This window comes from Poecilia latipinna, unplaced genomic scaffold (assembly GCF_001443285.1).
Source record: "Poecilia latipinna isolate Pla-1442-1.1 unplaced genomic scaffold, P_latipinna-1.0 Scaffold1377, whole genome shotgun sequence".
Classification (NCBI taxonomy): Eukaryota; Metazoa; Chordata; class Actinopteri; order Cyprinodontiformes; family Poeciliidae; genus Poecilia; species Poecilia latipinna.
The window spans coordinates 15,073-37,243 of NW_015113993.1; the positions used below are offsets into that span (position 1 = coordinate 15,073).

At 40.4% G+C, this 22,171-nt stretch overlaps 1 protein-coding gene across 19 annotated transcripts in view; it reads left to right on the top strand.

Moving 5' to 3' along the window:
- The first annotated feature begins 294 nt into the window (after positions 1-294).
- The window catches only part of LOC106962152 (regulating synaptic membrane exocytosis protein 2-like), a 136,620-nt gene continuing 114,743 nt past the window's right edge, over positions 295-22,171 (top strand). For 9 of the 19 annotated variants that reach the window (XM_015056359.1, XM_015056353.1, XM_015056354.1 and 6 more), the window contains exons 1-3: positions 318-549; positions 2,166-2,177; positions 15,543-15,835. In XM_015056359.1, coding sequence (XP_014911845.1) covers positions 385-549; positions 2,166-2,177; positions 15,543-15,835 — 470 coding nt within the window. In that variant the 5' untranslated portion in view covers positions 318-384. Of the gene's footprint in view, positions 550-2,165; positions 2,178-7,041; positions 7,523-15,542; positions 15,836-20,130; positions 20,914-22,171 lie in introns of those variants that run through there. The other 10 variants (XM_015056356.1, XM_015056371.1, XM_015056372.1 and 7 more) reach the window with 10 other exon arrangements.

The following is a 22,171-nucleotide window of genomic DNA, read 5'->3' on the forward strand; positions in this document are numbered from 1 at the left end:
TTGGGATCCTTGAAAATGCTTGAATTTCAATTGGGTGTTTTGAAGGTTTGGAAAGTGCTTGATTTCCGATTAACATGTAGTAACTTGAACCTCTGTTTTATGTGTCTGCTGTCCTTGTTGTGTTTTCTGTAAATAATCCCATTATTTTAAATATATACATATAAATTTGATGGAATTAAATAAATAAAAAGGGTTAAAAAATGGTTAAAAAATTCTGTCATTTGGTGATACGGTGTGGTGGTCCTGATGTTTTAGGTATACGAGTCATCCAGTTTGTCGCTTTTCCAATTCGATTTTCTAACCTAGATTTTGTGTTTTATTTTTCCATGCGCTGGCAGGAAGTTACACCAGCAGTTTGAATCGTATAAGGACCAGGTTAAGAAGATGGGCGAGGAGACTAAGCCAGCTCAGGACCAAAAGAGCGAAGCCCCGACCTGTGGAATTTGCCACAAGACGAAATTTGCTGACGGCTGCGGTCACATCTGTTCATATTGCCAAACGAAATTCTGTGCTAGGTGCGGAGGACGAGTGTCTCTGCGGTCAAACAAGGTAACGTGCACACACAAACACACACCCAGCCCCACCACCACTGCACCTCTACCACAAGCACAACACAGCAGTCAGTCACACACATTAATGTCTTCAACTCTGCAGTTGAATCCTGTTGTGAGAACTTGGCCAACATTGTTTCTAATGAAATCTTTACATTTAATCCGCTGTGAGACATGAGGCATTCTGTTTCTTTATTATTTCTGATGAGGGATTCGAAAAGAATTTCTCTATTTTATAAAATTTCCTTCAACTTTTAAAAAAAAATTTTTTGTCATGTTACAATCACAAACTCTGTATTTCACTGAGGTTTTATGTAGCACAAGGTGAGACTTCATTATGAAGTGGGAAAAAGATACATGATTTTATTTTATTCTGACAAATAAAAGACTGAAAGGTGTTGCATGTATTTGCATTTGCATTCAGCTCCCCTTAGTTTATACTTTATGGCGCCACCTGTTGTTGTAATTACAGCTGGGATTTTTCTCCACCCGTTTTTCATTTCTGGAAACTGACATTTTTGTGAATTTTGTCTTTGCAAAATAGTTCAAGATCAGTCCGATGTGTCGGATGTGATCTGTGAGCATGGAGTTTTAGGCCTGACCACTGATTGTCAAATCTATTGAACACTGAACAAACTATCCCGTTGCAGCTCTGGCTGCGTTCTCATGGCAACGTCCCCCACTGTAGTTCAATTCTCCACTCCGGTGTGACTCTTTTGCTGGTGTCAGCAGGTTTTATTCCAGGATTGACCTGAATTTAGCCCCAACTGTTTTCCAGTGAACTCTGAAACATTTCCCCTGTCCCCGTTAATGAAAGCATCCCCTCAGCATGATGCTACCGCTACCATTTTTCATGCTGGGAATGGTAAGTTTCTGTTTTCCTCCTCACATAGATGTTTGCAGGAACCTCCTTTCTGAAGTTTGTTGCCCCCCCCCCCCACTTGGTTTGATAGCTTGTGGAGTGAATGACTAATAGTTACTGTCTCCTGCCGTTAATAGCAATTGTTTGCACTAAATTTTATTCGAGGGTATCAGAGTAAACGTGCAGAACACACAGCATGCCACACTTTTCAGAATTGTATTTGTTAAAAAAAAAAAGAAAGAAAGTGAAAATCATAAACATTTGTGTCTACTGCATAAAACCATAAAAGAAATACACAGAAGTCCCATACCTGAAGTTGGAATGTGACAAAATGTGAAAACTTTCATAGATTATGAATAGCTGTGCGAGAAACTGTATGGCTTGTATTAATGCTGTTTCACCACTAGAGGGAACTCACTCTCCACTGCTGCTCTGATTAAAGAACATTACTTTATGCTTTTTTTTAAATGCAGCACTCCCTGTGCAGCTTACTGATGCAAAATCTTTTCCACAGACTAACCCAGAGATTTTGGTTTTGCACTAACTAAATGTAAACAAAACAAGTGTTTTATTTTGTCCCATTGCTTTTTGGAATATGTGACAGTGCTCCCAGGATCTGGTGACGCTCACGGTCTGTTGTTTCTCCCCGTCTTTTCCACCCACTCCTCCCCCTTCACCCCCTCCCCCTCCTTTCCGTCTGTATCCCTGCTCCTTCTCTCTGCTGCATTCCTGCTCTCATGGAATTGCAACAGGAGGACAAAGTGGTTAGCGAACATTTCTCTGTTTGTTTGGACTTCATCTGAAAACGAGCATTGTGATATGCCGTGATGTGACTAAATACACATTCAGCAGCCATGATTGATTGGAATCAAAGTACTAGTCTCAACTGTGAGTCTGTTCCATTTTTTATTTTGCTAAACTACATGTACTTGGAGAACATGAAAAAACAAAACAAAAAAATCCTTCATAAACATGAAAAGACATGTTAAAAGGTAACTAAACCCTAAATCAACTTTTTTTTTTCAGGTAAATTGTCTAAATAGGATTTAAGGGTGGTATTTTTATACTTTTGTCCAAGTATGATTCTGTAATATTTAGCCTCAAAACCGTCTCAGTGCTGCTGTGCGCTTGAATTTTCTTATTGGTTCCAACATGTGATCGCATTTCTCAGGTTTGCATATATGATTTATTTTGCAGCGTGGGCAACACAAAGTGAAATGAGTCTTTCTGTTCCGACTGTTGGCAGTTTGCGGAAGATGACAAAAAGCCACCGGAGGGGTTCGAGAAGTTGCTAAGTGTAGCGATAAAGTCATTAAGTTGGCAACAACGCTGTCCCTTGTGTTTTCAGTTGTTTCACTGCTTTATTTCCTGAAGCTAAACGAGGCCAGATAACTGTCATAACCATCGTTTGGCACGTGGAGCTGCTATAGATTCTGCTTTGGTAAAATGATGTAACAATTTGATTATCGTGACACTTCCATCACTTTCTGTATGCTTTACCGTCTTTATTTCTGTCATATTTCATAACTAGCTGGTGAAGGTTCATCTGGATATGTAATGGTATTAAAATGTAATGATTCACTCTTAATTTCTGTGAAAGCTAACTTTTGGATTAGTTTTTTCTTTTGCTAAATGGCGGTTATGATACATTTAAATACACATGATCAGGGTCCTCTGAAATATTAGAGCAGCAGAAAGACAGAGACATAACCCCATCCTGCTCGTCCCCCTGATGACAAACCTCCAGCTGTCCATCATCCTCTGGATTATAATAGCAGGGAGATCGGTTACTGTTCTGTGCAGATGGTGTTGAGTAATAACAGTGGCAGCAGGCTGACGATGGACTTCACAGGCTGTGCCTGCTAGGTTAGGACATGAGCTTCTAGTTGTACCCACTTACCTGTTGTTGCCCTGCCTCCCTGTCACATATGTTACCTTCACCATGCAGACCATTTCAGTTGACTTTTTTGAGCTTTACATCATACTATAATGTCATTCCCTTGTCAAAAACATACCTGGAGTGTTATCTTGATTCTTTCACGCATATGTGGGAAATCCTTTCATCTCCCGTGGCAACCGTTCAGCTATGTAAAACATCAGGGTGGACCTAGCTCCGCTTTCACGGGCTCAGAGCTGCAGTTTCCGAGTTTCCGCCTCACAGAGCAGCCCTCTCCTCCGTGACTACCCCACTCAGCTCCTTCAGACTAGCCAGCAGCAATTAGCAAACACCTAATTGAACTGAGGAACTGAGCATCAGCTGAGCTCATTACAGGAGCTTCTTCTCAGTGCAATGCTGGTATAAACGTTGTTAAGGGTTAATAGAGGAGCCATGTTGTGATGACATCCTGAAGGCGGAGTTTCAGAAAGAGCAGGAGTTTTTAAAGAGACAGAGGTTCAATTTCAAGGCATTAAATTGCACTTTTTTTTAAAGTCATGTGATATATACAGCATTTTTATAACAACTGCGTCATTTTTACTTGATTGCGCTGTAAAAATGATGCTATGTGGCTGGAAAACAACTAATATTGCCCCTTCAATACAAATTCAGAGCATTTTATGCATACAAGGTGATTGCTGTGGGCAATGAAGGAGCTCCATTAGTGGTCTGTGTTACAGCAAATACACCACATACTACATTTTAACTGAGCGTGACAGTATAATACAGAAGGAATACTTGACTCTGCACTGCAGGCAGTAACAGGAGTTACAGTAGCCTTGGACTAGGAAAGCATTGCAACTCCTGGATGCAGAAGTTTAGGAGACAGGGTCAGTTAGTGGCACAAAGATTTTTCTGAGATGGAAAGCTTTTTACTCAGAAGTGGACACTATGAATTTGTGAACTCTACATTCCCCAGAAAGACAAGTGTGCAATAGCTTCGTAAGATAACTCCCATATATTATTAACATGTCAGGGCCGCTGTGATATAAAATGTATCTTGCTTTGTGGCCGCAGATGGACGGATGCTTTGTTTACGCTGGGGCCGACAAAGGAACACATTTTTTGTGTGTCCTGCAATCTTGTCTGAAAGCTTGTGTGTCAGTGAAATAGGTGGTGGTGGTGAAATCCGTTCTTTTTCCATCCGTCTACTCTTTCACTCTACCACAGATGGTGACAGCAGTGGCGAGAGAGATCTTGTTCTGTGAAACGCTATTGAATATTCACAAGTCTTTGTGTCAGCGGCAGCTAGCCGAGCTCTGGATGCTACATCGGCATTGTAGAAGAACTGATTGTGAAATTGATGGTACAGGGAAAGATGAAGGGTCTGCTGAATTGATTTTAACTGGACATGTTAAATGTATTCATTTTGATTGCATTATATGACCATAAGTTCACTAATATTCAGAATATATTGCGTTGACCAAAAGGTTCTGCTGATGAGGCTTTGAATAGACTCAGAAACTCTGAGGTCTGTCTGCTGTTGAAGATGCTGCCTTACAAACTTATTCCCAACCCAAGAACCTTTTTCACATTTTATCATGTTTCAGCAACATATTTCAATCTATTTCAGGGTATATATATATATATATATTTTTTTTTTTTAAATTAAAATGAAAGATAAAAATCTCAAAAGCTTGGTTAGTGATTCATTTTTTTAAAATCACATTACAACTGTTAAAATGTGGAAAAGTTTGTAAAAGTTGGTTGCTACAGTATGGTACTCCATTTGCCCCTGAAGCAGTAGTGGAATGGCTACAGTACTTTTTTAATTGTGATAATTTGACAAAACATTTCATGTTTATTTTGTAAAAAAGGAAAAAAAAGACTATCGTTCTATACAGTAATAAACAGTCATTTAAAGAAATGATGAAGATAAGAGTTTGTAACCTGTATTTAGACTTGGTAAAACATGGCTATAGCAGCTTGAATTTCAAAAACCACAGAATTCAACTGTACTGTTTTCAACTTGTGTGTTTGAGAGAGGATGACAGGCTGCTAAGTGTAAGATTATTACACTTAGCAGCCTATTATTGTTTTTGGTTGGAAGTATAAGAATTGGGTCATCCTACCAAATTATTATTTTTGAGGATGTGTTTTGGTGGCCTTAGTACCGGGTCTCTGCTCTTTACAGATGATGTTTGCCTACTGGCTTCAACATCTACAGCTTTCGCAAGAATAGTTTGCAGCAGAGTGTGAAGCAGCTGGGATGAGAATCGGTACCTCCATGTATCTTGAGTGACCTCTTCGGGTCAGAGAGGAGGTCCTGCTCCAAATGGAGGAATATAAATATCTCAGAATCTTGAGAAAGACGGAGCAGGTGGTCAGTAGATGGATTGGTATGACGTCTACAGTGACGAGGAGGATGTACCAGTGTACTGTGGGGAAGAAAGAACTCGATTTACCAGTCAATATGTTCCCACTCGTTTATGGTCACGAGCTGTGGGTAGTGACTGAAAGAAGACACAAAAGCAACTGAAATGAGTTTCCTCCACACGGTGTCTGGGCTCAGCCTAGGAGATGGGGTGAGAAGTTTTGTCATTCAAGAGGGATTTTGAGTAGAGCTGCTGCTTTTCCACATCGAGAGGAGACAGTTGAGGAGATTTGGGCATCTGGTTTGGACACCTCCCTGGTGAGGTGTTCTGGGCACCCTCCCACCGGGAGGATTCCCAGAGGAAGACCCAGGTCACGCTGGAGAGACCGTGTCTCTCAGCTGACTTGGGAACACCTTGGGATTGGAGAGATGCTGACCCAAACAGCTGGAGAGAGGGAAGTCTGCCCTTCTCTGCTTAGGCTGTTGGCCCTGCAACCCAAACCCGCGTTAAGTGGAAGATAATTTATAGATGGATCGATGTATGTTCCACATTTATGTTTTGTGGATTTGGTGTTTATTTGCTTGATGTTAACTTGGAAATAGAAATAGATAATGACCTACATTTGTTGTGATTTTTTTTGGATTGGTGGTTGTTGATTTACCAACTTTGTCAGTATATTTAGAAACAGTTCAGGCCAAAATCGGAATCGGGCAAGTAAGCCTTTTTAAATATTGACAGTAGGCCGTAAGACTGGAATTGGTGCACCGCTCTCTTTAGGCAGGACATCACTGTTCTGTGATGACCTGCCTTGGACCCGTTTTCATAGACAGTGAGCTTTGCAGATCAGGAACACAAACTCTTCAGTTTGTGAATTATTCAGCCAATACATGCTGACGTTTTGCTAAATTTCTTCAAATTCTTATGTTTTCCATGTCCATTGCTCAACTAATAACTTAATATATGCGTCCTCTTTCCATCCGCTGTGCGTTGGGGATGGAAAGAGGATACATACTAGTTGGGTATGGAGATGAAAGTGTTGCATGATGCTTCACCTGCAGTGGTCATAATTTTATACCTATTTGGGTGCAAGTGTGTATGTGAAGAAGCCGCTGTACCACCACCAGCACCGTGCTGCCCTTAAACCCCCTGAAACGTAATAATTGCAGGATTTTTTTTTATCTACCAAAGTTTCCTCCACAAGTTTGGATCTGCTGGCTATCTGTAGATAACGCAGCATGATGCGAAACGACCAATGAAAGCAGCGACGGTCATTCATGATTTGTTAGAGGGGAGGAAAAAACGACATTGACAGCACAGACTGAGTCTGCAATTACGCAAAGTGTTTCTGTGAAAAGCGGACGGAGCGGCAGACCGTGTTCCGCCGCTAAGCGTGTTTCCACGTCTGTCCGTTGGAGAGCGCGAGCGGAGACACGTCCACTACGACACGGACCGCCGACGCCGAGAAGCCTCGGCTGGTTTGGGGCTTCCAGCAGCACTCCGAACGGCGCACTCTACGTTTTCTGCTCGGACCCACCGGCTCGGATGTATTTTATTTTTTATTTTTTTTTATAAATATTATTTTCATTTTTTTTTCGTCATCACACTACATTTAGAACTATAGGCGCTTTTGTCTAATCGAACTAGGTCGATTTGAGTTTAACCTTCAGTAAGGGTGGGGGCGGAGAAGAAAAAAAAAAGGAAAAAAAAAAAAAGGAGGCGGCAGGAGCTGTCCGCGGTGCTGAAGGTCGGAGCAGGTTCTTCTCTTTTTTCTTCTCTTTGCGGAAGCTGCGGACTCTCACTCACACCGCAAGGACTTACAGACCGCGGTGTTTCTGCTCAGGCATCGGCGGCACAATGGGTAAGATGAATGAACGTCGCGTTTTCTGCCATCACTTTTAATGCAGATCATTTCTGCTGTTTTTTTTTCTCTCGAAGTAAAAAACCAAAACATGCATTAAAATATAACCTCGATATCCCCTCTCACCGATATGTAAAGTGGTTTTCAGAAACCACCCACTGTGAGTGTGTGTGTATGTGTGTGTATGTTATGTCAGAGAGCAGGCGTCGTCAGTCAAAATAATAATAATAAAAAAATGTTCGGTTTATTTAGGTCATAGAGCGGCTGAAGGGGTGCTGGTCTGACAGACAGCCATTTCGCCGGATTTATACAGTACTATCTCCGGCTTTTTTTTCCTCCCTCCTCTCCTCTGTATTGCTGAACTTCAAACAAGAAACATAAATATTCATCAAGTCTATTATTATTACAAACGGACTCCCTAAAATTAGAAGCTCATTAAAATGTAATTCACCACGTGCAGGCTGTGTCGGTGGCATGTGCATGCAAGCATTTCCTTTGCTTCAAATGTTCTTCACGCTTTTTCTTCTATTATTTTAAGTCATCATATATATATATATATATATATATATATATATATATATATAAAAGAGAACTCATGATATGGTTTAAAAAAGTGGGAGATCAAAGTGTTGCATGATTTTTTTTTCTTTGCCAATGCACGGGTACTCTGTCACTTTAAATGATTTGTAGAATTGCAGTTTCATTCATTGCCTCGCTGACTGATTGAAATGCAGCATCATGCTCATGTACCCCCCCCCCCCCCCCCCCCCCTACCCCCCCCCCCACCTGGGACAGCAATTTGCTGGTGTGTGTGTTGGACAGGATGTCTGTTGGCAGGTGTGTTCTGGAGTTGGACTCTGTCCAGACGCTGATGTTTGGAGGAACGCTCCACTCGCAGAACAATGAGTGTTCACTGTGTGGCTCAGTTCAGGTAAAGGAGAGTAACGGTAATGCAATACGATACCTATGACACGCCGTTTACTGCTCTATGAATAATGCATCCCGCCCAATGCTTACCTCTCTCCTAATTTTAGCCTTTTTTTTTTATATATACATAGAAACGTGCTTCTCAGATGGATTTGATTGTATGTGCCGGAGAATAGAGTAAATGCACGAGTTCGGAGGAGCAGCTGATTTAACTTTGAGCTCTGCATTTCATTCAGCGTGCTGATACGGCTGAAAGCTTCCTGCTGATTCATTCTAAATCCGGTGTTAAATAAGGCTGTAGTGCAGTTTAATGGCCACAAGAGAGAGCTCATTGTTCTCATATATGCTGCAAATTCCAGCCTCCAAAGGCGTGAATGGTTACATTTCCATTCTTTTGAATGGGACATGGAGAGTATGTGGCAGAAAGCTGTAGCATGAGACAGTTAAGGATAGTTACTGTAAAATGTTAGTTTTTTTTCCCTCCCCTTAAAATCTAAAGCTGACATATTGTGTGTAAGATGGGGCTGAATATGGGACATTATATAGGATGATGATATTTTATCATCTGCTGTGTAGCATGGCGCTCAATAATGAACGACCTCCATTCTTGCTTTAGGGAGCTTTATAAGCTCAAGTATATTTTTAGAAGCTGTTTTTTTTTGTTTGCCAGTGTCCCTAAAACCATCACTGGATCTGATGAGAAACCATTAGAAGGGAAATTATTTATTGATCTCTGGGTTCTGGTGTTTGTTTCTCTTATTTTACTGCCTCAGTAAACATCGCCTCACACATTAAACAGAATATATTTCCCCTCCTGCTGCTCACAGCATGTAGAATGAACTTGGCTTTTTTTATTTTTTATTTTATTTTTTTTTAAAGTGCTGTTATAATAACAATAAAATTAACAGGAACACACTGAGAAATGGGGCCTGTCTACAAACCACAGCCACTATCCTCGAGGCTGATGGGAAGTGTGTGTGTGTGTGTGTGTGTGTGTGTGTGTGTGTGTGTGTGTGTCAAGAGCAGAATGTCTTCAGTGAATGTATATACACAACTGGAGTGTGTTACGGCTGCTTTATTTCACAGCGTATGAATCAGTGGTGAAGTTTCGCTGCGAACATGAACTCTCATAATTTACCGTTCTGTGTGAGCCCCACCTGTGCCTGGATTTTATCCTCAGCTGACCTCGTGTCTGTGTTTTGTGTTGGCTCTCAATGTAGAAAGCAGATAATCCGTCTCAGCTGTTCCCAATTTTAATGGTACGTCAAACAGGAAGATGTTCTTTCTGTTTGATTATAAATTTTAAAGCCACAATTGGTGATATAGTTTAATTTATTTCGTGTCATAACGTGTGATTCCATTTTAAACCATATTTTGTGTCATTTAATTGTGGTTGCATCAAATAATGATAAAAAAAAATCTACTGGAAAAGAAAAACACATCTAATAGCTGATGTGACTTTTCTGCTTTTCTGCTCTTGTCTGACTAAGCATGTTAATAGTTGTCAATTTTCATGTTTTTTATTGTTTCCATATAATTACACATGTTTAATAGTCATTGTTTAAAAATGTTTTTTTAAATTGTTTTCCAAGGTTTTCCCCTGATAACTTGCTAAGCCCGGTGGTTGGGTGTTGGGCAGTCACTCATCCAGCGGCCCGCCATGTTTTAGAGTTAAAAAATCTTTAAAAATGACAGGAAATTTGAAAATATCACCTGATTATTATGTGTTATTGAAAGATTGGAAGATTAATATCTGAGCACCAACTATAAAGTCTTAAAAAATTCACACATTAAAAAAAAACTTAAATAAATAAGCAATGCTTAGCCTCGTGGGGGCACAAGTAAAGCCTAGTGACCCGCCAGGCTTATAATACGATGGGGGAAAAAATCTGGTTTTTATATAATTAAACATGTTTTTCATTGTTTTTCGTTGTTTTGATACGACGGCATTTTTTGATGTAACTAAACATGTGAATAGTAATCATTATTTTCATGTATGTTAATGGTTTGATATTTGATACAACAAAAATGTCTCTGTTGTCACACTTAAATTTTTTATTTTTTTACCAGATAGTTAAAATAATGATCACGATCATATTTTTGAACATTGTGATAGGAATAGCAGTTGCCTCTAATCCATATTTTCTTCATCACTTTTCCATCATAACAATATTCCTAGTTTAGGATCTGGCTAAAAAAACATATATCATATAGAATGTTGACATGAAGGGCAGTCAGAGTTTATGCTAATGGCCGGAAATATCACTGACAACGAGGGCGTGAATGCATGATGCTTGAAATATAATAAGCCAACAAATATTCCATCTAAGCAGTCCTTGTGATTGCAGCACACACTGATATTATAATGCAGAGATCTGCATAATGTCATACTGCTGAACAGAGGTAGACTAGCTCTGATGGAGTCAACAATGGGTTTATGTTGGATTATTTTGACGCAAGGTACAAGTGGGATTGAAATATTTTTTTTTCTGGTAACTTCAGTGTGTGTCACCAAGTCTCTTTCTTCCAGTTCTGTTGACCCGATTTTCAGAAGATGAAAACCAATTAAAATTTTACGGGGTTCCCGTTATGCCGTTATGTTAGCGCTTCGTCGGATGTCCCGGTAAAGAAGTGTGCGTACCTCTGTGGTTTCTCGGGTCTCAATCGAAGACATGCGGTTCACTGCAGAGTTCTCTGTATAACCCCACTTAGACGAGGCAGTTGCTGTCTTACTGGACACGTTCCCCCGGGATACATACAGCGCAATTTATAGCCTCTCTGCTTCCATTGTGTGTCAGCACAGTTACAGCACATCTGTAACACTGATAGCTGGTCATAAATGTCGTCTGTGTCAGGATCAGATAGCAGCACGCAAGCTGCATGTTGAGAACATGTTTGTTTTGTTGAAATTGTGATGCAGCTCATTTTATATATATATATATATATATATATATATATATATATATGTATTCACATTTGATTATTTTCCTCTATTGGAAAAAAAAAAGAGGCGCTAATTAAATTTAGCTACTTATGCAATCCAATTTACAGAAAAACAACCTCCCCACCCCACACACACAAAAATCTAGAATTTAAGGCTAAAATGTTTGTCATGAGTCTTTTTGTTCAGCATTTTCAAATATCTGAAAAAACTGCAGCAAAAAAAGATTTTCAGTTTTGCTTCGTTCTTTATATTTAGCTGTTTTTGCAATTATTTAAAGTGGTCTTGGTCAGTAGCTCTTCAGGCTTCTAAGTGTTTTACTGTTTCTCTCTGGACTGCTGTTTCTGGCCCGTTTTTGAACCGAAGCATGGCAGCAGTGTTGGGCCTGAAAACCCAAATATCAGCCATTGTAACGTAGCTCAGTTGTGTGTGTTTAGCAAAACCAAAAGTACAAAGCTAGCGTAGTCCTAGCACTGGATTTAAGAATATGGTCCTTCTATCACTCATTACCTCCATGTTCCAGCAATTCTGAAAGCTTGAAAAAATTATGAAGAAATTACGAGTGAATTGAAGCTTAAACTAAGATTTAAAACTTTAATCTATGTCCAATTCCTGCAGATGTTTGCCAGTGCAGCTTTGCTAGCTCTTTCACAGATGCAATTTTTTCACCTATCAAACCTTTTCAGAGAACATTCTGCCTTCTCCTCATAGATATTGAAATTCAAATAACCCAAAGCTACCTGTACTTTTACCAGTTATTGCTCTTGGGCAGAAATGTAACAAACTATAATTGGAAACCAGATGTAGCGTAGAGTGACCACATGCATGCTCAGGAGGAGGGATTGCTGCAAAGTCAATGATTCAGTTTCAGTTGACTGGACTTAACATTTAGCATTATAGACTGAATATGACTGCAGTTTATAATGGCAATCAAATTGGAATATATTACATCCAAATTAAATCTGCTTGCATAATTGCAGTGATTTGACTATGCATGTCTTGTATACCGTAAATCGGATCAGTTTGTCTTGTAAAGTTCTTTGAAAGGAAATGTAGTACTAAAATAATAAATATACTAAGTTGTGTAATGTTTTTTTTTTAAAGTTTATCACTAAAAGTGTGATCATGTAATTAGCTTCCTTGCAGTACCTCTATTGGGAAATGATAGCCTTGCTTGGCTATCAATTGCTATTAGTAAGCGCCCAAGGGCATTTATAAATAAAAGTGAGCAATTTGTGATTATCTATGTCGCAGCACCACCTGATTATCAGAAATCGATAGCCAAACCACTTTCAGCCTGTGCTGGCTTTTATTCTACAAGTGCCAGCTGGGATCAGGTGTAATATCATAGAGGAACAGATGAAGGAGAGAATCAGAGCTGTTCTCAATCAACAAGCGCTGCATACCAATACACAAACACCAACAACGTCTCTTTAAGTCACAGCAGATTCTGTTAAAGCAAAACCCCAACTTCACAGTTAATAAACTCTGACTGTCACTAAACTAGTAACGTTCAACTAAACTATTATCAAAAACAATGCAGCAATATCACAAACATGCGTATGTGTAGATATGTGTGTGAGTGAGCAAGGTTATGCTAGCTAAAAACAAGATGCTACTCATGTGTCGGACGCAGCAAGCAACATGGCAGATAAAATTTGCGCCGCACTAAGCAAAGGAGCTACGTCTGCTAGCTGTTGTGATCTGTGTTTTTCTGTGTAGTTATTTTGAGATTTTCTGTGTTAAGTCCTGTTTCCCTGTGAGTTTCTGTCCTGTCCTCCCCGTTGATTGCTTCCCAGGTGTGTCTCATTCCTTGATTACCCCGTGTGTATTTAAACCCACCTGTTGTTTGTCTCTTGTCGGATCCTCGTTGTGCTGTTCTCTGTTGCTCTGTTTTCCGTGGATATTCATCATTAAATTCATCGTTTTTCATCACATCCTGGTTCTGCCTGCGTCCTCATCACCACCACAACCATAAATCATGACACTAGCAGGCTCCGGCAGCTAGCTTTAGCAACTTAGGCAAAGAGATCCTCTAGAAAACTCCCTTGTTTTGTAAAGTTGCTTTTTATGGGAGAGTATTGTTATTCTGTGAGATAATGTCTCTGGTAGACTTCCTGGAGCTAAATGGACCCGGACAACTCCAGTACCAGGTCCATTCTCTTGGGTCAACACAGAAGCAGTATGTTGCCTGAGGAATGGTGCAGTGCTTGTACTTTAAAGATCTGGGCTCAATTCTTCATAAGCAGCTGGTTTTTGCTCAGATCCAATGTTTTTCCAAGGTAGGTTAGGTCTGTTACTCAGCCAGTGAGATCCAGACAATTCTGCAGTGTAGCTCCATCTTTGCAGATAAAGGAAAAAGTGTAGGCCCTTCTGTGTACATTCTTGGAGCTCCTTCGACCAATGTGTCGAATGTGTTTACATCACACCCAGATGTGAAATACTATGAATTCTGGGATCTTGAGTGATTTTACCAGTTCCTTTGTTCTTAGATCAAGCAGTCAAGCGTGTGTCTTTGCTTAATGCATTGGTGGATCCCAAACCTCACATTACCAAACCCTGCTAACTTTCCTCGTTTTTTTTTTTTTTTTTTTTTTTTCTTTTCAGTCTTCTTTTTTTTATAACTACTTCAGTTTGTGAAAAGGAGCAGATACAAATCAGCCTTTTGAGCAGCTGTGGGCGCTGACTGCACAGATGACAGTAGTTTAAGTGAGTTCAGTTAATCTACAGAAATAACATATCGGTCAATTCAGGGCCAGCTCACACCAATAACAGTAATGAACTGAGTCAGCGGCGGGACTGTGAGAGGCGAGGTTTACGGTGCCGCATTAAACTTTTTCCTCCTCTCAACTGGTTGTTTGGTACACTCCGGCTCTGTCCAGGAAAACCTGAATTCGGTGCAATCGAACGTGGAAAAATTTGTTTAATAGTGTTGTGCTGTTACAAATATATTTGCAAATAAGAACATTAACAGGTGTGAGAGTGTGTGCCGGATGGACTCACAGTGTTTCAGTTTACGACAAAAAAAAAAAAAAAAGTCAATTTGAAACTGCAGTACTTCCATTTCTAAAGATTCCAAGAGCTGCTGCATGTGTAAGATGTTTCATTATTCATTTCTTCAACATGAACTGTTGATTCATATGAACTGCTTTGCTCCAGAGTAAAAAAAAACACACTTTTTTTTTAAGCGAGGTTAAAAAATAATTTTCATCCTACAGCAGTGATTTGATTGGTGATATGGTTATGTTGCAGTATTGAACGTACATTATTGCGCCTTGCAAAAGTGTTTTTCTCCTGTGGATTTTTTCCCCACACAATCTCCGGAGTCTTTCATTGTGACCGATCGACACAAATTAGCACATCATTTTGAAGTGAGAGGAAAAGGATGTATGGTTTACAAAAAAACAGTTGTGTTTGTACTCAGCCGCCTTTCCTATGGTAAATAAAAAAAAGCATCATGCTGTGGGAATATTTTTTTTCAGACTGAGAGCCTGATTGAGGTTAAAAGGAAGATGGATGGAGCTAAATACACAGTGATACTGGACAAATAGCTTTTAGATGGTGCTGAAGACCTGAAATTGGGTCAAAAATTCACCTTTCACCAAGACGGGGGTAAGGCACATGCACGTGTTAAAAATGGCAATGTCAAAAACCCGGACTAAAATCTGGCGGAGAATTTTTTTTTTGTCAAAACTTTAAAATTGCAGAGACTCTCTCCATCCAACCTGACTGAGTTTGGCTCTTTTTTTTTATTAAGAAAATTGTACAAAATGGGCATAACACAGAAGACTCACAGCTGTCATAGCAGAGGAAGGTGGTTGTACACATATAGACTCATGAGTGGCTGAATGTATAAACACACACACGCTACAGGTACTGATGTTTAATTGTCAAAAAAAACCCAAAACAACCCATGTATTACTTTTCTTCTGCTTCACAACAATGAGCCACTTTGATCTGTCACAGAGAACCTTGATAAAAACACACTCTGGTGTGTAGTTTGAACAAGACAATACGTGGAAGTTCACATGGTGTCAATACTTTTGCAAAGCACTCACATCATCACAGTCCAACACACAATAAAAAGAAAAAAAAAAGAAAAGAACATCTCTGCCTGGTCATTTTGTAAATGGGCCCTTCTCTTGCTTACAGGTTATGTGGGTATGCAACTTGTGCCGAAAACAACAAGAAATCCTCACTAAGTCGGGAGCGTGGTTCTACGACTCGGAGCCCGGTCAGGTGCGTGGCGTGTTTGAGGGTGGGCCGCAGGGCAAAAAGGCCAAACTACACGACCCATCCCTGTATGCCCACCAGGGAGCCTCAGGGGACTTGACACCAGCGTCAGACAGAAGCAGACCTCACGGCGGGCTCCTGCCCAGACAGGCGTCCCTTGACAATGGAACGGGGCTGAGGTACTTGGAGCCCGGTGATGCACCTATAGACAGGTCAGTTCTTTGTTTTAATTATTTTTTTGTTTTTTAAACTTGCCATCTATCCTCTGTGATATTTCATGCTTTATGGAAGTTGAAGGGGTCTTTATGTTGTCTAATCCAGTGTGTGTGTTTTTTTTTTTTTTTTGAAGTGGAGGTGGTGGCTGTGGCCCCATGGGGCGGCAGGAGGGCGAGTTTCAGAATGTTGGAGAGAAGATGAGGGGGGAAAAACCGCAAAAATAAAAATATCGACTCTAAAAAGTTTTTTTTTTGCTGTACGTTTTTAATAATGCTTTTTTGTAGCATTAAATCTAATGAGTTTTTCAATCACCATAAAAAAGGTTAAAATAATTTATTGAAATGGTCACTTTCCTAATGTAATGGCACAAGTCATCAAGTGACTTGTGTGCGTGACTTATTTAAAAAAAATATCACCCACTTTTTATTGGCAAAACATATTTAGGCAAAAAAAAACTTTTGGCAAAAGAAAGTGAGATATAGGCCATAATTGTAGGAAGTTGATAAAATGTTATTTGCTATTTGCATGCTTATCTTTCTAATTGGCTGCCAGTCAAACTTATCAAGCTGCTTTGCTCCTTTAGCTAGCAGTGCTATAGCTAGCAAGCACGAAATGAAAATGTTTCTGACAACAACAAAAAATAGATGGAGGGAATCATCCAAAGGCCTCAGAAAGCAGGAGGCAGCATACATGTTAAAGAAATGTAATAATTATCAAATAGTGAATATAAGTGAAGGGGAAAAAATTCTAAAAGTTGACGTTTCTATACATTTGTAGCATTGTCTGTGGGGTTTTGAACTGCAAAGGGCTTCCCCAGCCAGAAGCTAACGCTGTTTAGGGGACCGTGGCACGGAAAAGTTTGGGATATTAACGCTTTGTTGATATTTATATCCAATAATTTCAAAGATCAGAATTGTACGTTGCAGCGGAGGATTATACTAAGATGAGCTTTTTAGCATTAGCGCCGATCTCCATGGCTGTGCGTCGGTTTATGTGGGATGTGATCTGAACCTCGCAGGCCATGCAAGAGCCCACATAAAACCGCTGGTACACAGAGTCCCTGATGCCTATAAAGGAGACAGAAGCACATACTCTGTATCTAGCTCTAAGTCAGCATTTCTACAACAGTCATCCACCCACTCACCCTCTCTTCAGCGGCGCATATCAAGACAAATAATTGCCTGTCTGATTCAGTCAGGACGGAGCTTTGGGACATTAAGGGTGGTAATAATCAATTGTGTTTTCTTTGTGCTTGAAATGAACCGGTGTTATTTACTTGAAGTTATTTTTGTTATGGCCGTATGCCAGTTTAGGAGTGTCACTGCTTTGAAATTAAGGGAATTAAAAAAAAAAGAAAAAAAAAGCAATTCTCAGGTAGGCAGAAGATTGTTGTTCCTTTTGCCTCATTCAGTGAATGAGTAAAACACTCAGATGCTGACACCACAAACATGCTGCACTTGGGATTCTGCTTTGCCTTTCTTGATTGTTGTGTGCTGCACTGTAGTTAGATTTATGCCCACTGAGGGGCTTCTACTGTTTTTTTAACCCACAGAAGGGATGAAGGAGAAGTTTATATTTTGAATCTGCATACACATAAAAATATCTACGAGCAATCTCTCGTCGTCTCGTCTTTCTTCATAGATAGTTTTTGCTTCGGTGATCTAATTTCATTTTGTCCAGTTTCCCTTTTTCTCTGATTTTTTTTGCTCCAGACGTGAAGCATCAGTCAGAGAGAGAGAGAGATGCAGGGAGTGACTCAGACCGCTAACGCGACTTGGTCTAAAGCCTCGCCACTGCATATTAATTGATAGTAGGGTTTCAGGAGTGGAACTGTTTCCAGTGAGAAAACCTGGCACCAATGTTGCTTACATTTGCAGTAGCAGGGAACAGGAAGCTGGATGTCTGAAAATTTACAGGATAATGTCCGGTGATGGATAGCAGAAGCTCCATAAATAGAACTCCCGCTGCATAGGCACCGGAGCCCACTTTCATTAATCTTAAACAATATATAAATTAATTCAGGGGGTCTGCTCTGCTAAAGAAGGGAGGAGAGACTCTGACAGACTATTTATGTGAAGAACTAACCTGGGAAGACCCCTAATTTGTCCTGTTCTCGGCGGTGTCATTTGAAATGAGCACACAGATTTAGCACGACAACGTGGCCGAGGCTCTTCAAACGACGATTATTCCTAACCTAATCACTAAAGGTCTTTCAAAATTCAAAATCTTGACCCAGTCAGAGGCAACATCCAGTGTGAAAAGAAAGAAATTATCACAAAACTTAGCTTAGTTTACATTTGGACATTAAACCAAACTAATCAGATAAGGAGTATCTTTGTCTTTGTCTTTGTTCTCATGGAACAAAAATCAAATGTTTATTTGTATGTTTTGCTGTGATCATTGTGGTTATATTTGACTGTGAAGCTGTCTGTGAAGGAGGATAAAATATCTGTATCTTCAGCAAAACTAAAGCAAGCGCTTCTAAAAGTGTTTTGTGTTTGGTCCTTTCCTTCAACTATTGATGTTAGCTAAATTCAAACTTGTTTTAGTAGTTTTATTTCAGATCTGTCACCATTTTAAGACTCTCTTCCCTGTATTTCCTAATAACCTGTTGTAATTCACACAAGGAGTCACACATTTTCATTGAAAAAAGCCAAAATGAGTGTAATATCTCTGCAGAAAATGATGCCATCAGGTTGTTTGGAAACAGGTTGTTTCCAAAGGTTCTGGTTTTTGAACAAATTATGTTTTTGACCTTTGATTTTCTTGATGACGATACAATAATAAACAATGTGGCAAACTATGTAACAATGTTTTTTGACTTATTAGGACAGTAAATAAAATTTTTGTTTTCATTTTAGTTATTCCAATGATTTTGTCATCAAAGGTTAGCATATGTCCCTCCATGCTTGCTGTTCTGGTTGTCTTTCCCACCCCATCCGTTATAATTGTAGCTTAAATTCTATGTTATGTTGATTCTTTTAGGTTTAAGGTTTTGTTGCAGCTCCCTGGTACCATTGGATCAATTTTTTTTTTAAATACTTAAAGAAATTAAGTATGTTACCTTCAGTTGTTATGAAAACGCTGAATAGGTCAAACATAACTTACAAGAAATTTGACTTTGCATCATAGCCATGTTTGATGCCTTGAAATTGGCCTCTGTCACTTTAAGAAGCTCCTGCTTTCTGACACGCCCCCTTCAGTACGTCATCACAACAATGTTCCTCCATGATGCTGCTTAAAATGGCTGTTAGGAGCTAAGCAGACGCAGAGTTTCACCAGGTGTTTGCTAACTGCTGCTGCTGCTGAGGTTTCTAAAACATTCATGAATGTATCAAAGTAACATTCTGGGTGTGTGTTTGATGAGGGAATAACATTACAGCATGACATAAAGCTCAAAAAGTTGATTTTGCATAATACCCTCCCTTTTACTCCAACATCATTGTGATATCCATTCCTATGATGAATGTGTTTAAACCTCTGACTGCTTGCATATGATGTGTGAATTAAATTAGCTTTAGCAAGTATATTTTTTATTTCATTCTTTTTCCTTGCATATTTTAATGTAATCTAGTAGTTTTCAAAGACAATTTTTTTTTCTGAACTAAATCTGTTGTCCTTCCATTTTACGTTTCCTTCCTGGCCATACATGTGTTCATTAGTTGAGAGAGACATTATTGTACTGACTGATTGATATCACAACTCTTGGAAGAAGTGGTGCCACCCCGCCCACCTCCGTGATTAAAAAAAATAAATAAATAAAATTATTTAATTTAACTGAACTTTTTTCGCCATGCCATCTCGTCATTTTCATTGGCGTGGTGTGGCCACCCCTATGAACAATGTCTTGAAATTCTCCTGTGATTTAAAGCTTGCCTTTACCCCCATTTCTGCTCAGAAAGATGCTCTGTGTGTAAACAGAACTTATTTACATAGTTTGAATTTTTTTACAAAGATGATTCTATATAATTTCAGGCATACTTAAGTGTCTATTCCCTTTTAACATCACGAAATACATTATGTCTATGTTAAAATTTGAGTCTGTGGGGTTCGTTGATTTATTTAAGTTCCTTAAAAAATAATAATGTCAGGAGAGCCCTACTTTTGTGCATACCGTTTCCCCACACAAAGCTCTTCATTATTGATGCAGAGCTGACGGTATGGAGCCATATATGGTAGTCTATATATAAAAACTGACGACAGTATCGCCCTGCCGCGTTGTTATTGCACTGAGTTATCCTCTGCCGCGCGCACGATAGAGCTGCATAGCCTGTCACTTCTGGTTCGCGTGTTCGTGGGACCGCTCGTGTTTGCGTGCGCGCGCGCGTGCGTATGTAGCCCAGCTCTTCACAAAGCTACGGGAAATATGAGTTGAATACGAGACAGCAGCTGATCCGACCGCCGGTAAGGGACGCTGCCGCTTGCCCTGTAGGACAGGCTACTCCTCCCGCCTCTTCTTTCCCACTCTGGCCGCTCCTTTACCCCCCTGTCTCTGCACACCGAGATGTGATTTTCACCGCCGCGAAAAGAACAGAAGGCTTTCTCTTTTCTTTCTGTCTTCCTTCTTTTGTTTTTTTTTTTTTTTTTTTTCTACCGGCATTATTGGAACTACGTCTTTTTTTCTTTGGTCGCTTCAGACCTGAACCATTTATGACCGAAGGATCCCCAGCTCGACTGCGTCTCATTTAAGGACACTTTCCCACCGGGAGCGGCAGGAGAAATATGGAACTTGATCGGTGCTTTTTTTTTTTCTGCGTTCCACGCGCCCCGGGAGATAATAACTAAAATACTGAAGAAAAAAAGCGCATGAGTTAACGTGGAGGAGAAGGAGGCAGAGGAGGAGGTGGAGGTGGAGGGCTGGGGGGTGTTCGGCTTTGGGATGAAGTGGTGCTGAGAGAGGGGAAAAAAGGGTGATCACCTTCCGAAGGATATAAAGAAAACGGAGGGGGAAAATGCAGTTTGAGACATTGCGTCAGTTCTGTAGCTCGGTTTTATCACATTTCAACGGGGCTTTCTCCGCACCTCAGAACATCCTGCAAACGGAGCTTTTCGAGCAGGCGCTGGGCAACATCGGGTGAGTGATTCCTTTGTAAAGAAAAGCCCAGATTTATGAGGAAGGGCTTCCCCCTCGTTTGGTATGGCAAGACGAGCAGCTATTTGGTGTTTGGGGGACGGAGGAGGAGATGGTGATGGAGGAGGAGGAGGGGGGGGTTGTTGCGTTTATCGATCGCATCCAGCCTGCGTAACAGCAACCTTACAGTGGTAGTACTGTTGCTGTTGCTGCTGCTGCTGCTGCAGATATTTCCCGGCTGGATGACGGGGAGCGATCAGCCACTTTCCGCGGTGGGCTGTGCTCACGTTTTTTTTTTTTTTTTTTTTTTTGATTGACTGTTGGAGGGGAAAGAGAAGGGAAAGGAAGGAGGCATAGTTGAAAATAATTCGTTGAGGTAGACTGTGGAAATATCCCGTTCTAAATCTGCTGTTGGTTGAGCTTGTACGGCCCAACGCATCGCTGCAGCAGCCCCGTGTGCCCCCGTTGCTGCTACTGCTGCTGCTGCTGCTTTGCCTCAGAGGAGAACATGAGGGGATGACGGGGTGGGAGCTTGGGGAGGGCGGGAGGTGGAGGGGAGAGGTATTAAGAGTCAGGATCCTAAAACAAGTGAATGTACAGCCCTCTGCTACTCCCACGCCCCTGCACTAGTCTCTCACAATGCGACTAAACTTTCTGATATGATTAACAAGCAAAAAAAGCACACCACCTATTCATCTCCAGCAGCTGCAGGGCCGACCCTGAGGTGTTTGAGGCCTCGAGCAGAATTTTAGCCAATGGGACCCTCTTCCAGCGAAACGTACTGTTTATTAAAAATATATATATATTTTTACTTTTGTATTTTTACATTCAGCCACTTTGATGAAGTGTTCACAAGCTAACAAGAAAAAGGCACTACTCTCTGAGCAGCGTGCAGACCGTTGCTGCATGCGTGACATCTTTACCGGCTCAGAGTAAAGATGGCAGAAATGATGCAATTGGCTTTAAATCATGACTCTGCTAACATCACTTTAAATCTTGGAAGGTTTTCACTCAGCTTGTGCATTTGTCAAGTCGTAACCAGGCAAGCAGAAGGCCTTGTCCGGCATCACTAAAACACATATGACGTTCCTTAATTTGTTTTAAACGTGGAATTTCAGTGCAACCGTAGCTTAGTATAACTGTAAGAGAAAATGCTGGTCTAGGCTACTGGCCTAGGGTGAGAATAAAACATGAGATTTTGAATCTTGCCATAAACCCAGTAGACCATAATATAAACTTAAAGGGGACCAATTATGTTTAC